The sequence below is a fragment of the Synchiropus splendidus genome, chromosome 19 (genome assembly GCF_027744825.2).
Source record: "Synchiropus splendidus isolate RoL2022-P1 chromosome 19, RoL_Sspl_1.0, whole genome shotgun sequence".
Taxonomy (NCBI): domain Eukaryota; kingdom Metazoa; phylum Chordata; class Actinopteri; order Syngnathiformes; family Callionymidae; genus Synchiropus; species Synchiropus splendidus.
In genome coordinates, this window is record NC_071352.1 from 6,625,345 (window position 1) to 6,640,852 (window position 15,508).

Here is a 15,508-nt window from a genome sequence, read left to right on the forward strand (position 1 = left end):
AAAGCCAACATTGGCGTGTGTAAGTTGTTGACTGAATGAGCCAGACGGAGCTAAATGAAATAACAACGAATCAGGAGACTTCAGAAGCTTAACTTTATTTGCTCTTTTGACCATGAAAGAAAGATACAGAGATAATACAGAAGATCTGCTGGTCATGGCGAAAGAAAAGCCGCTGCTGATACACATGTATAACAGCTTCATCAAAGGAACCGCAAAAAGTGATGCAGAAGCTTTCACCTAGCCGTAAAACAGTAGCTTCAACGTGTGTGCATATGCTGAAAAGTCGCTTCAGTCCTGAGACAGTGTTGTTTGCATGATTGTTCAAGATCTAAATTTTCAGACCAGTTGTGTGTAGAGTGGTTCACAGCAATATACCTCAAAGTCACAGATAAAAGAGGACCTAAAAAAGAGCGAGTTGTTTCATAAGCCTGGCACACGGTTCATGGACACAGTTTACAAAATTGTTGAACGCACACTTAAAGTAAATATAAAGCCAATGATATCTGCCTTCTCTCAGTCATCTGTATTTACATATTTGACACCACAGGCGAGCCAGACGCACCTGGAAGTGGCTTCCTCACACGTCCACAGTTCCTGATTCACAGCACGCCTTGAGTAGACGCCGCTCGCTGTCAGTCATGAAGCATGCATTGTATACAGCTGACACACTGTATCATGATCCTTCACAAGACAGGATGATGGCATTTTCTTCTCAGATATATTTTTCAAAAGCTTGCATGAATTGGACACAAAGCTACGTGACAGCACAGGTCAAGTCAAAGTGCACACCATCAAAACAAAGAAATGAGAAAAGCATCCTTTAACCTGTATCCAAAACCTCCGATCAAAAACCCAACCCTGCTGGCGGACCGGCGGACCGTCACACGGTGAGGGAGATAAAGCTGTTGTATCTCTGGATGTTCCTCTTGAGGATCTCCGAGCACGGCCCGAGAACACGCTCGAACCGCGGCCTGTCCAGCTTCACACATTTGAGCGGGCCGCGAGCGACCACGGTGGCGGCTCGGGGACGGTTCAACAGCAGCGCGATTTCACCTGATGGGTAGTGAGGAAGAAACATGGCTTAAACAGTTCTACTCCAGACATGCGACTGGTTAGCTTAAGCCAAAGGAAGATGCACCAGCATGCATTGTCAACCTGGGCAGTTGCCAGGAGGAACATGCATCTGTTTTGCTGTAGTGTTAATAAATTCAAAATAAGGGTTTCTTTTATGTATTCATTTTTTTTTTTTTTTATTTAGTGAAGGTTAAGTAATTTTGAATGCAAATGGTACAATTATAACTATTATTTATGAATTTTAAAGTACTACATCTGAATTTATCTGTAAAAAACTGCCGAGCAGTGATTATGTGATGTGAGCAAAATACGACATAAAATATAATTCATTTGAAGTTATTTTTTCAGTTTTTTAACAAAAGCTCTTCTTTAAAAGAACATGTGGTCAATATTAATAACATTTAGTTTTTCAATATATTTATATTTGATTCAGTATTATGGTTCCAAAATGTTATTTTTGGAACAGAATGTATGGCCAAATATTATTTCAAACCAAGAGACCAGGAGGAGCCCAGCACTGACTCAACTACCTCCTTTACTGTAGATGTTTGCTGTAAAGAAAGGTCTCAGCTAAAAGCAGACCCTCGCACTACCCTCACACAACAACACATTTCATACATGAGTTGAAAGCTTCAAGTTAGAAGAAACTAAAATGCTGGATTAACTATTCAGAAGTGGAACCTTTTCAGATGATGCATTTTAGTGGATGCCAATTCGAGAGAGCATCTTGAGCCACTCACCAAAGTAATCGGAGGGTCCCAGGCGTCCCACCTCCACGTATTCTTCATTGTCGGACCTGCGCTGCAGAACGGAGGCGATTCCCTGGAAACAAAAGAGGGAAGGCGAGAGAATTAAGACGGGCCACAAAGCAGGGTGAGCGTGAAAGGTTTAGGGGTGAAGAAGTAAAAGGGGCAGCAGGAGGGAGGAGCCATTTGAAATGGGCCTGAAAATCATCAGGGGGATTAAGTTTAGGAGAAATTCCTTTGCTCCATTAGGACACAGGTGCACGGGATTTAGTCTGCGGGACAGACACCTGCTCAGCGGGACAAGCATGGACGCGGACACTGGAATAAACAACCGGAAAGAGACTTGTCTCACTAGTTATCAGTTTTATCATCATATAATTCTCATTTCTCAACTCATAACATAATGCTGTTATTAAATGTCCCACTACAAATTCAGTGGACACACTCTTTTTGTCAGAGGTTTTGTACTCATAATTCAAACTGTCAAAAAAAAAAAACAGAGCTCTCACAGGTCCGTCCTGTACCAAGCTGTAAAGCAGATGTGAGTGTTCCAAAAGTCTCTCCGCATCTCTAATCCTCCGCTCCCCGCCCTGCTCCTTCGGCTGACCCGGCTTATGATATTAAATATGAAAATAATGAGTGTTAATGAGGATCCTAAAAACAGCCTGCTTCTGTGGAAGCTGTTGTGACTGCTTTAGTTAGACGTGTGACTTTGAAGCAAGTTTGAAACGTAGCTGTGCGAGTGGACCAGGTTTCTGCTGCTGCTCTGCACACCTGACAGCATCTACACAGTGGAGTTGAATAACCTGGTCATTTTGACCTCATTCTTTGGGCACATAATGTTGCTGACTCGTGCTTTTTTGGCTTTGTGAGTAAAGACAGAAAAAGCAAGACATCAAAAACAGTCGACGCCTCACGGAGGAAACAGAGAATTAGAGGAATTATGCTTCATTCAATTGCATTAAAGTCATGGGATGGCGCTTTTTGATGTTGATCAGGCAAGTGGTGTGGGGTTGATGCCTTTTCCCAGAGAAAACACTCGCAGTTCAGGCAAAGTTTGATGGTTATGAGTCTTCATCAGAGTCTTTTGTGGCGACATGTCAGGACAAAATGCCTTCCACTTGTCCCTCACACAGCTACAAAGTCAGAATCCTAAATCATCCAGCTCAAACAAAACATGCCAACCAGGTGACAACAGGGAGTCTTTGGGAACCATTCTGATTTAAGTCCTCTGATGACTCCACCCTGGCTGGCTAAGTCATTGATGACAACTAGGTGGAGTACAGATGCACGATTAGACCCAAGGGCTGAGGGTGAACTTGAAATGTGTGACCCCCAACACTGCATCACGATCGCAGAGGCCCAACTAAATAAGAGCTTAGCACAAACAAGGAACCTTTAGAGGCTAACAGACTGGACAGGTGAGGAAGGCCAGCATGAAAAACCAGGGAACACAAAATCACAAAAGATGTAGGGTAGCACCTATATATGCTAGTAAAAGCTCAGGTCTTAAAATAAAATTGAGTCTCAGCAAAGTTCCATTTTCACCTATGTTAACCAGGAGCAGGCACTGCAGTAACCTGACGTCCACAGTGGACCCTTCTTACCACTTGTCATCCGTGTTAACACTTCAATCTGTTGTTTTATATTCGCCCTTTGATCCTTCAAGAAAGCAATCCCACTAAAGGGTCCCAGTGGGTCACACAATCCTCAGAGGCTCATTGATAATTCACTGCTACTGTAACTATGTCTACGTGCCGAAATGCAATTTAGCAAATGGAGCTTAACGCCGCTTTTATACACAGAAGATCAATGCAGCTAATGAATGGAGTCTTTTTCTGTGCAAGCCCTGGGGACAAAGGTTAAAACTGAGCCGTCTTAACTAAGTTACAGCTTTTGAAGACTTTCTCTCTTTGAAAAGAAGTTATGTAGATGGAAGGTGGGTGTTCATAAGGAAGCATGTGCCATTGCTCGGTGACCTCAAGAGCATGACGCTTCCCTTTAATCTTTTTAGTGCCTCTATTTTTCAGCAAAACAATCATACTGTCTTTTCACTGTTTATTTATGCATCGATGATCGCAACAAAGCTCTTGCTCTATACATTTGAGTCGCCTTTTTGAGGCCCTTGTCTCCATCTTTATGTCTAGCTGGTGCGGTCACATCCAACAAAAAGGAGCGTGGTAGCAAAGAGCCTCCGTGTTTATAAAAGGAATAGCTGCAGGCCGAGGCGCTGCTCCCGGGGTGGTACAGTGCGAGATGGTTATCGGGACCACAGTGGATGAGGTCGTCTCATATATTCACTGTACAGTGAAGGGAGCTGCACTGTCTCACTTTGTTTGGACATGAATGGAAGGGAATCGTTGTAAACAAGGGAGACTTAATGTCCTCGCTTCTTCACAGCGATTCGACTTCAGCTCCTTCCTATATACAACTTCAAATTGTGAATATTTAAAGCTCATTGTTGCTGTGTATTTTTTATATGACAAGGTTTGCATATTATTATTATTATAAATAATAATTGTAACATAATAAAAAATAACTTTAATAATAATGTCTTGTTTATCTTGTTTACAAGTGAATTCAAAACGTTATTTAATCCAGATGGAACTCAAAACACAATGATCATAATATGTAATAATAATTCAGTAATGGACTATAATGTGACTGAGAACCTCACGTTGACTTGTGTTGCCATTATAGCAAACACATCAAAAAGCTGTGGGCAGCCATGACTATAAAACAGTAGCTCTGAAAATGTGTTGCTGACTGAATAAATGTGATTTTTAAAAGGATTTTTTTTTAGGTAATGTCCAGCTTTTCTTTGGTATAGAGATAGCACCATAAACCTCAGCTGAAATAATAACAATATCAGCTAAAGAACTACAATATAAAAACACAATTCTCTACTTGATGACTTTAAATTTAGGGTAATGTGTGTGTGAGCTGAAGAGAGTCAAAGAAGGACAAGCGTGGGTGATGGGAGGAAGGTGAGTCTGAGGCTTCACGGCTCTGGGGTTCTGTAAAAGCTTGCTTGCACAGTGTGAGGAAAAATGTAAACATGTCAGTGTTCATTAGAGCCCCTTTCCCTGGGCAAAGAAAGTGACGTCTCTATATCAGTGCTTTTGTTAATCCTGCCCATCAGCAGCATGTAATGAACGACCCGGGAGGCTGATGGACTCAAACCGCAGAGACAACAAAAGGAGGAGACAGACGCAGTGTGATGCCTTCAAAGAAGTTGATCAAAGAAACAAGGCTTGAGACGGTGGTAAAACGTGCAGGAAGTTTTGGTTCGCCAAATGATTAATCTCCATTAAACTTCCCAAATCCATCGTGAAGTGATCTGAATCAGCTTCCCTTCCACTACACTTGCCCTCTTTGACTCATCCCTCGCTCTCCTCTGCCTCCCTCCCAGGAGGCTGGGTCTTCTGACCCTGTGTGAAAGTCAGCAACACGCATTCCACCAAAGTCTGTGCTGCTCTGGGAAAGTCTTTTCCTCGCTCGGGGTGGAGAAAGAAAGTGTCAAGGATGAAAATCTAAAAGTTAAGACATGACCAAAAACGAGCGGCTGCACAGAAGCATGTTGATGAAGAGTATTCACAAAGTCTCAAAGATTAAATCGACAAATAGAAATGGTATGACAACACGTCTCCTTTACTTCCATCCCATAATCCCTCAGATTCCTGTGCATGTTTGCCTTGCTCCCTCTTAGTATGTACCGGTCTCAGATTGATGAGTCATGGTTAGCAAACTGTTATATTTGTGTCTTAACCCCAACCGGGTTCATATTCTGCAGAGACAAACTGGCTTTTAAGGGATTTCAAAAGGATCCCAAATTGACCAATGTGGGTTAGATAGTGTGAGAGGAGCAAAGTGCAATTTAAAAATCTTTGGATTAAGATGTGCTGACGGTTCATTTTGAAGTCCAAACAACTCAAGAGCCTTTCAGGTTTGGAGCTGGGCCGCGCGGTCTAAAGGAAAACATTGTGTTTACGTCTACATTTTAAAGGTGCAGTAGGCAAGATGACGGACTTGCAACGGTTCTCATGCTTGCCGATGCCACCCTCTAGCCACGCCCCCTCGTAGAGCAGCCACGTGATTGGTCAAAATCTTCTTGCAAACAGCGTGCACAAAATAAATAGAATACTTACTCAAAGATTCCGAAAACAAACCTTTGCTGACCGCACCTTTACATCTGAACCTAATAAGCTGTCTTCATTCATCTTTGTATTTCCAAAGTAAAAGGATTTAAGAAACAGGATTGGCTCGAGATGAAACCAGGAATACCTAGCATTCCAAATTAGCATGGACAAATCCATCCAATTATGTGCATGCGTCAGGAGGACAACTCTAAGAGGCAGAGAACACATGTGCTAGACAAAGATTTAATGACAGTGGCTCGCCCTGCAGCCAGCAGCACGCCCAGCTCTTTTTCCTTGACATTGGCTTGAGCTGCCTAAGTATGGAGTTAATCAAAAGTGTGCCGGGATGACAGGCGAGAGGCCCTCCATGGTGCAGCGCAAGGGGCCCCGATTTAACAAAGCCCCCAGTATGTGACGCGCCATTCCTCACTATGGAAAAATGATTGAGAGAAGGTGGGAAGGAAGCGCCACTGGACAGTCTGTCCGCTGGTGCCAATAAACCGGGATCAAATCTGTCCACCATCTCTCAACAGCCTTGAGTTAATCGACACATATAGGAGCCATAAAACTGCCCAATGTTCCGAGAGCAGAAAGTTATTTTTGGGCTCCTCTCACCTCGGTGATGATGAAGAAGTCGTCGCCGGGTTCGCCCTGTACCACGATCTTCTCTCCATCCTCAAACTGGACAGGCTCCAGAGCATCAGCTACAGTCAGGCGCTCCCATTTATCCAGCGACTCTGTCGGAGGAACATATTCACTAGAAACATTGTAGCGACAGTGACAATTAAAAATAGCGGCTTCTATGTTGAATTAGTATTTTTCTTCACTGAACTATGACCGTTTTGTTGAGATACATTCGGCATAACTTTAAGATGCTTATTATTACATTTTAAAGTAAACTCAGAGCAAAACTGTGGTCATTAGATGGACAGTTTTGTCAAACGTTTCCACAGAAAAACAATAGTTTGATGTGTCAAATTACAACTGTATTTTCTGACAACCTTATACTTTGGTTGCTTGAAAAGAAAACCCCAACACCCTAAAAGTTTAAGCATGATTTTAGATGCTTGAATCTTATACAGGATGTACAACAGGAGTATAACTGTATAGTATAACATGGCTGTTGTGTTGCAGGAGCAGTTTTGAATGCAGATCTCCCCACACTGTAATAAGCTATAGCATATTGTATTACTTGCAATCCTGTGCCAATAAAAAGAACCATGAAGGACAATAAAGGAACAAAACAGGTTCATAACTTCACAGTTAAATTTGCATGCCTTAAAAACGTATTGTTATCCCACAATAACAGATGATTTCCAAGGAAGGCTGAAGTTTGACCTAAAAAAATCTGCTTCTTAGATGACCACTACTTCATACTGAGCTTCATTTTTTGCCTTGTAAAAGTGTTTTCACACTAGCAAAGCTCAAAAATAGAAGCAACGCAATGCTAACAGAAACTTAAACGCACATTTTCATCACATAGGCAATGAAGTCATTGAGGGAAGCCTATTTTATTTGGCAACCAGTGGCACGTTTCCTTCGCTAAGAATGAGCCGCAGAGTTCTTCCAAGAATCTGGAGATGGGATCCTTTTCATCTTTTTTTTCGAAGTTTTGTGCAGCTTAAACTTTAGAGCCAGCGGTAAGAGCTGTCTTTCCGACTCTCCGACCACATGTTCAGTGACAGGATATTTCTGGAGGCTGCTGGTTTTTCACGCAGATTCCAAACACACATACAGAATTTTCGTGAATGTTGAAAGTAAAAATCATTAATAAAGAGGCAATTCCAAAACGTGTAATTGCTGATGAGCTTTCCGTAGACAAATGTGGGATTTATTTTTTATTTAAATAAAGGTGCTAGTTAATTCAATAAGTAATCAATAAATTCATAGCTTAATGATGAAAATGAAAACAAGACTGAGAGGTTTTTGCAGTCCCAGACTTTAGTCTCTCCATGTTTTTCTGGTAACTGATGCCACAGTGTTTCTATTTGTTTGTGCGCAAATGTGTATGTATTTAGGATTATCCAAGTCAAGGCGGATGGTCAAGGGGTGTCCGATATCCCCTCCTGTGGGGCCGTAGTGTCTAGCAGCCCCAGATGGACGTTTTATGTCTGCAGAGCTGCTTAAAGGTGGCAGGTCCTTAAAAGCCCGGCAGGTAACACGATATACAAATGTGCTCGCTAAAGAACCTACATTTCACGCTTGGCAGAGCCTGCACCCACTTGAATCACCTTACTCAACACTTACACAGCGCACATGCAGAGAACCGGGCGCTGGGACGCTGAAGCCTTTTGTGTTGGTGTGACAAAGCACATGTTGTTTCTCCTACTCCACTCCACAACATCAAGGGCTTGTTCCCAATTTCGTGGCTATCTCAGAAATCAAAGACAAACAAAAACATGACCGCCTCCTACTCCACCTTCCCCGATTCACAGAGGAAGAGGGTGGCAGAAAGAGGAATGAGGGGAGGCAGGCATTTGGAATACAGGCCTCGACACGGCCGTCGTGGAGAGAGGAGAAGAAGAAAGGAGGGAAATGAAAAGAGAGGGGATCTCACAGAGACTCTCCAAAAAGTCGTGAAATCAGTGTGTGTTTGCTCAGCCAGCTAACTCTGTATAAGGGGCACGCACACCAGCCAGAGGGATGAGATGCAAGCTTCAACCCCTGCACTATTTTGGAAGTAAATTCAAATAAGTTGAAATTCCATGTAACCTTTTGGTCTGTGGTCTGGCAGCTACTGTGTGACTGGGTTCACTTAAATCAGTAAATAGACTACGACTGTTCTCACAGACCTTATGTGGCATCATGTGCTGGTGTTTATGAGGGCTAATCTACAGTATATGTGGCAGGGAGCAGACTTAATACCCAGAAGTCTGGGCGACAGTACTGCTTTTGCTTTAATAAAATACCATATATAATAGCACTTACCAAGGATGGAGACTTTGCTGAGGAATTCTTCGTACATCTTTCTCTTCCTCAGTGTGCTGCCCTGGAAAACAAAAGAGAGCAACCTTCTTACTGGGGATGGGACACATACGTTCCAATATATGAATTATAGAGAAATAAATAAATTGATGCAAATAACACATTTCACTTTTCAGTGCAGCAATTCTCAAATCATAATTTCCACTTCTATTGTGAGGTTTTCACAAAAAAAACTACTTCATTTGCAGGAAAGTGATGTACTGTGACCAAAAATCAATTTTCACATCCTATTATTGAGCTTTATTTCTTGTCTTTTTTCACATCTGTTTTAAGTCTTTACATTTTTTTGGTGTTCTATATACAGTATATATATACAGAGATAGATAGATAGATGTGTATCTACTGAAAGACTTGCCTTTTCCCCATCAATTTTTACTGCAGGTATTTATTGCTGTCTGCTAAAAGGTTTCTTCTTCACTTTCACTTGGTCATTAAATGCTTACAATCTCTGTGGTGATGTATAACGCAAAGACACATGTCAGTGTGTGTGGCCACCCCACCCAGTAGAAGAGGGACTTTCCCCTCTTTGACATTGCGGTGAACGTCAGGTGCTCCCTAACAAGTCTAGACCCTTCGGACCCACTTTCCTGAGTTGATATCTCCCTCTCCCCTCATTCGCCGCTCGGCCGGGGCAGCGACATGAAGAGAAAAGCGAGAGTGAGAAGAACTGTGCTCCAGTCTGGTGTTGCATATGGAAATAATATCTGGTGGGTTTGGGTGGTTATAGTGCATTAGTGACTGAGTCCTGCTGCTGCATCTAATTTCATATAATTCCATATTTTGTCTTAAAAGGGGAGAAAATGTTCCCCAGTAAGCCAATGTTAAACTCCAGATTGTAAACAAGTTGATTAAAGGACTTTAAGCTTACATTGCCCTCCGCTGGATGATTTATTCCAGTGTGTGTGTGGTGGAGCAGTGAGTGCCAAGTGTGTGCAGTCTGTTTTCATTTCTGCCAGTTATGTTTCGCAGCAGAGACAAAACTTCATGCTCATTAGGCGAGCAAACACAAGCATCCTGCCCTGAACACGATCTCTCATGCACCCTCCAACATGCACTACTGTCTTTAAGACTGAACCTGACTTTTTAAGCTGACTCCGAAGTCTACACACCATGACTCAGCAGGTTTGATACTGTATATTCCTCAGCTAGGAAATGAAACGCTAACTCATCCATTTTTCTGATGCTTCAAAATGTTCATCTAACCGTCTTCGTTTTCTACTTGGGAGGGCAGGTCTATGATACAAAGCTCCTCTATTCCTGTTTGCCCTCATGCGTCGCTCCTCTTGTGGTGAGAGATGAACCAACCAAGCTGTCTACTCGGTGTCTCTGTAGAAGAAGCATCAAAGAGTGGAGGTGTGGCAGTAAGCCAGCTTAAACCAACTGCACCTTGTTCTCCATCACCTTTCATCTGTGTCCAATACCATCCCCAACTCAACACATCATTGCGCCTCATTTCTTGGTATCATCTCTCCCATTGTCTTCTGTTCTGTTCGGTGATTGCGGCCTGTCACTCTGATAACGCCTCTGTCTCCAGATGCGTCTGTTAAAATACCAAGACCACCAAAGCAAAGTGGGTATTGTATGACTGGCAGCAACACAATGAGAGTATTTACAGAGATGAATGACGCGACTTTTGTTTAGTAAATGCACTTGTGTAAGGACACGCAGGAAGAGGGGAAGTGAGAGGAGCATTAAAGGACTGAATCGACTTAAATTTCACCTGAAAAACAGGGGTTCATTATGAATTTTTGTGTCAAAATACCTTTCATCTGTTTCTGGTCTCTTCAGATCTTCTTATTAGATTAGCACACACTACTTTCATTTACCATCAGCTTGGAATCAAACATGCTGAAAGTGGAACCTTGTCGCGCCTAAAGTGTCAGGAATCTTGCTCCCACATTGTAGCACCTCTACTTAGACAGTTGCATTATGGGACTACTGCTACTACTGTTTTTAAAGCACAGGATCACACATTTATGTGCACATTGAAATGAATTAGCAAGATGTAAACAAAGCTGGTCATAATTGTAGAACAAGCTGTCAACTATATTCACCTTGCATCTATTGATTCACAGCTTGTTGTCTATGGCAGTCCCTATTGATGAGGACCTGTTCTACCTGGTACTACCCTGCATTTACGGCAGGCCCAGTGTAGAGTGCTGTGGTGCAAGCTGGAAACCATTTCAATTGGAAAATGCTATTTTATTAAGCTAATGACTGGTGCTGACCAAAGCGCTAATAGTAGACATCTATACATTAATGATCCACCTATAAATTTTAGAGTTTTTGAACACTCAATATTAAACGAACGGCTTTGCAAATCCAAATTAACAGAAGAGCACTGTGGAATTTTACGACCAATCCCACAGTGTTCCATCTTTGCAGCAGTTTTTGGTTGAAAAGTCACACTGCTACGTGTTAAGTCTTTACTGCCATTGAACTGGACCGCATTTTTTTTTCAAACCCCTTAATTGTGATGAGGTCATTTCCCTCGACTTGACCGCAGTGAATGGCGGCAGCACATCAGGCAAAGCTGCTAACTAACCAGCTGCAGACACCGCAAAAAAAATGGATGCAGTCATAAAAACTTGAATAGTTAGTGAGGTCATTAAAATGACATTTTTCTCATTTCAGCGCTGGTGTAATGAGCAGGAGACCTACTGACAAAAACTGTCTCCTAACTGTGGACTGAAGTGACATGAGGTCAGTGCCCACATCTATTCAAAGTTTCAAACCAAACTAGGGGTATCAGACAGTTCGATTTAATCGGAGGCCTCTTCCTAACGTTCCGTAATGACTTAATGACAGAAGAGATGGATGTGTGTCGGTGACAGCAGGGGCAGAGCACCTAGCCTTTCCAGTCCAAACATTTAGACATTCCAGCAAGATAAGCTGCCGGTGTGGGAAGTGTGTGCATAAGCATTAGCATGGACTCCAGTGTTCCACTACAGTTTTCCTCTCTTTACACTCTTTTCAACAAGAAGCAAACACAGCATTCAAAAAGAAGGATGTAACCTACAGCATATGTACATGGAGGTACTTTGATATTGGAGTTGTGTTATGACAAACTCAAGTGGTTCAGTTGAATTTAAAAGTTAAGACTGAATAAGAAACATAGTGTGGTCAGTTGGGTACAAAACTGATGAGATAAATAGGTCAGTTTTGAAGTCAAAAGTGCGCCTGGTCCATACCATGAGAATGCGTCTGTAACTGTCTCTGTCGATTCCCCAAAGTTTGAGGTCAGTCTTGGCCTTCACCGTGGCAGCTCGGGGAGTCCCGTAGATCAGAGCCAGCTCGCCGAAACTTCCGCCTTCTCCGATGTTGGTCACCCATTCGCCATTCACATACACCTACAGACGTGGAGACAAGGTCAAGTGTAACACACAGACACAACATAAATGGCAAATTAAATAATGCTGAACAGTTTTATACAGCTTTCCTTTTGGTTTTGAGTCAACTTACTGACCTCATCTGACCTTGTCCTTTCTAGGTGTGATTAGACGCCCTCACTCTGCATATGCTGGTGCATTTGATCCCAGCTAACCTCCTGATGAGACCCAATTAAACCCCCCCTCCGATCCCCACTCTTTTTCTTTTCACTCCTATTGTTCCCTCTATCTTGTCTAGATGGAGCCTGCCTTTGATTGGGGAATGCTATACAGGACTTCTACTGAGATCAAATGCACACATGAGCTCATATCAGTCGCGACACACACACACACATACACACAAGGTTTTATAGGTCAACTGCTGCAAAGTAAACTCGTTCAGACGCTTTTATTCTGCCATTGGAGCCGATATGTTGACACACTATCCACAAGCTAGTTGAAAGGAGGAAGAGAGAGTTTTTATCATTTTAGTGGCAGTTGTCAATTGTCTGGAGGCTTTAGAAAGCTGAGAGTGGACCACAGGGGACTCATCATTTACTGTAAAGCAGGAAGCTGAGGCGCAGTGTTACAGTGACATCAGTGTCTGTGTTTTGAAGTTAGCCAGATTGGTTCGATGAAATCTGAAATAAAGCCTAAATAATTTTGATCTATTTTCTCATCGATCAAACTTGCAATACATTTATATATATCGCAAATATATCACTTGATTTGACTTCTGTCACGGCATCACCACTTCCACAGTTTTCCGTCTCTCAGGTGGGCTGATTATGTCGACCCACTCAGCAAACCTTGCCAAAGTACTTCTCTCCCACTCCAAAGTCTCTCTGGTATCAACTTGTAGCTGATAAGGTCACTTCCTGTTTAGCTTTCCATCAGTCTGTCTTTTATCCCTCCACTTAACTCTATCGTTCAGTGTCAGACTTGCTAAGACAAAAGGCGTTTTGAGTTCGTCTGCCTCGTCCAGCGCCATGTTCAGATTGTCATCAGAGTGGAACCTGACTTTGAAGAGAACAAAACATGGAGGCAATCCAATACAACCTGGCCATTGTTGGGAGGAAACATTGTCTCAACGAAAGCAAGGAAGGCAGGATTTTCCCACTGAGACACAGCTTCTACCGGCATTGACAATAGACTGCACTCGACACGATGGCATCTTCCTAAAGACTTTCTTAAATCGAAAATACTAAAACTACTGAACACTTACGTCCACTTCACCCTGATCGATCACATAAAAGTTGTCTCCTTCATCACCTGGAGGACAGAGAAAGGTAAAGAATTTGTTAGAAGCGCTAGGGAAAAAAAAACAGGGAACAATTTCCAGGTTGTTATCAGGAAAGTACTAGTCAATGTAAAGGTCAACATGCAAAGCCACATTTGAGTCGCAAAGATGACTCAACTCAGCAGCTCTACTCAGAGTCTCTTGTGGCATCAGCTTGAAGGATTTCCCTTTATTTTTTATTATCAATAATAAAAAGACAGAACTTAAATGAAAAGAAAACTACCTTAAGGAGGGGAAACGGGGAGCCCTAGGGTCAAATGTCACTTCTATATGCTTCCTCATGTCCGGTACTCGATGCCTCTTGTGTGACTAACAGAAGCGTCCTGTGTAAGCGCAGGATCGAGTTCGTCATCGTCCCCTAAAAGCACGTTGCTCAGAGATAAGGCTGAGAAATGGCGACGTGTTCCTTTAATTATGCTATCCATTACAGGCAGCAAAAAGGAAATTATTACAGAGGAGTGACAGCCACGTTGACGGCCCCCCTGCAGCCAGCTCTCGCAGTAAGACCTTAATTCTGCGCCATTCAGGGGGACAAGTGGCTCATGATGCATGAGCATACATGACTCAAGTACGCAGAAGCACACATATCTGGCTCCTCAAAGAGGGAGTGTTTGTCGTAATGTGTGTTTTTTGTGCGTAAACTCACAGGAGGAGTTGAAAGGCTTAGTCCACCTTGTGTGCTAAGTTCACAAGAGTTCACACGGCTAATTAATACTGAGTGGAGGGGACTCGTTAATCATACAGCTCTATTTGTCACACAAAACGTTCCTTGTCTGTCTGATGGTTTGTCCCACTGAAGACCCCAGCGTACACACACATACACACACAACCTGCTGCAACCTGGCTCTCTGCTATCTCCTCTCTCTTTCATCTCATCGATCTCTCTTTCAATTCCCTCTCACTCAGTCTTTCTTTTCTTATGCTCTTCCTGTCTTTTGTCACTTCGCTTCACAAGCTTTTCTCTTCAGCCCCCCCGTCGTCCCTCCCCAACCCCCAAAATCTCTTAGTGTCCAGGCAAATATTTGACCACAATATGCACATGTACTCACAAGCCAATGTGCTCAGACTGGCCTTGTGTCAACAAGGCCACACTGGTTGTGAAACATGTTTACCCTGTTTAGCAGTTAAAATATGTTTGTGTGAGTATCATATAAAAATGGGAAACTCCACCCTGATAAATGAGAGGTACATCTCACAATAATAAAAATAAGGACAGAAAAAAGCCTGAATTAAATGAAATTAATAAAGACAATTGAATTGGAAAGAAAAATACGATAAAAGTGTCAGATTACATCAAAAGTTGTGGCAGTTCAGGGAGTCCCGTCGATAAAAAACCCCCAAAAAAAAGCAAAAAGAAATAGAATTATCACAATGATGTCATACTACACTATCACCATTGTATTACTACTGTATGTAATTCAGAAATCAATTTGAAAATATGAATGAACAAAAGTACACACACACACATATATATATATAAACAAATATATATATATTTTAATGTATACATATATATGGAACAAAAGTACAAGTACAAAAGTACAAAAATAAATGCATATAAAGACAAATTAAAAAATAATATGTTATCTTTATTTTAAATAGTATATTTTGTCAAATTTAATTTCTGCATTATTTATCTTTTTAAACAAGAGGGAACAGTCATGTAAGGGTAGCAAGGTTTTCGGTGAAACCCCCCAGAACATCTAAACTACTGCCCATTTTAAGATTCCATAAACAACATCTTGAAATTTGCTAAATATGTTTACATGGTTGGCAGATTTGTTTTTCACATTTGAGACAATTGCATTTCAACTTCCTTACTCCTTGTAGGACGTTCTTTAACTGTGTCGAACGCTGTATGAGAAAGTCCCTTTGTTTAAATACCTGGCTCATCTG

At 42.1% G+C, this 15,508-nt stretch overlaps 1 protein-coding gene across 3 annotated transcripts in view; it reads right to left on the bottom strand.

Moving 5' to 3' along the window:
• Positions 1-109: 109 nt before the first annotated feature.
• LOC128750607 (cAMP-dependent protein kinase type I-beta regulatory subunit) overlaps positions 110-15,508 on the bottom strand; it is a 37,211-nt gene continuing 21,812 nt past the window's right edge. For 2 of the 3 annotated variants that reach the window (XM_053850900.1, XM_053850902.1), the window contains 6 exons: positions 13,538-13,584; positions 12,136-12,294; positions 8,888-8,948; positions 6,575-6,696; positions 1,815-1,896; positions 112-1,053 (listed from right to left, as the gene is read on the bottom strand). In XM_053850900.1, coding sequence (XP_053706875.1) covers positions 881-1,053; positions 1,815-1,896; positions 6,575-6,696; positions 8,888-8,948; positions 12,136-12,294; positions 13,538-13,584 — 644 coding nt within the window. In that variant the 3' untranslated portion in view covers positions 112-880. Of the gene's footprint in view, positions 1,054-1,814; positions 1,897-6,574; positions 6,697-8,887; positions 8,949-12,135; positions 12,295-13,537; positions 13,585-15,508 lie in introns of all 3 variants that reach the window. The other variant, XM_053850901.1, reaches the window with a different exon arrangement.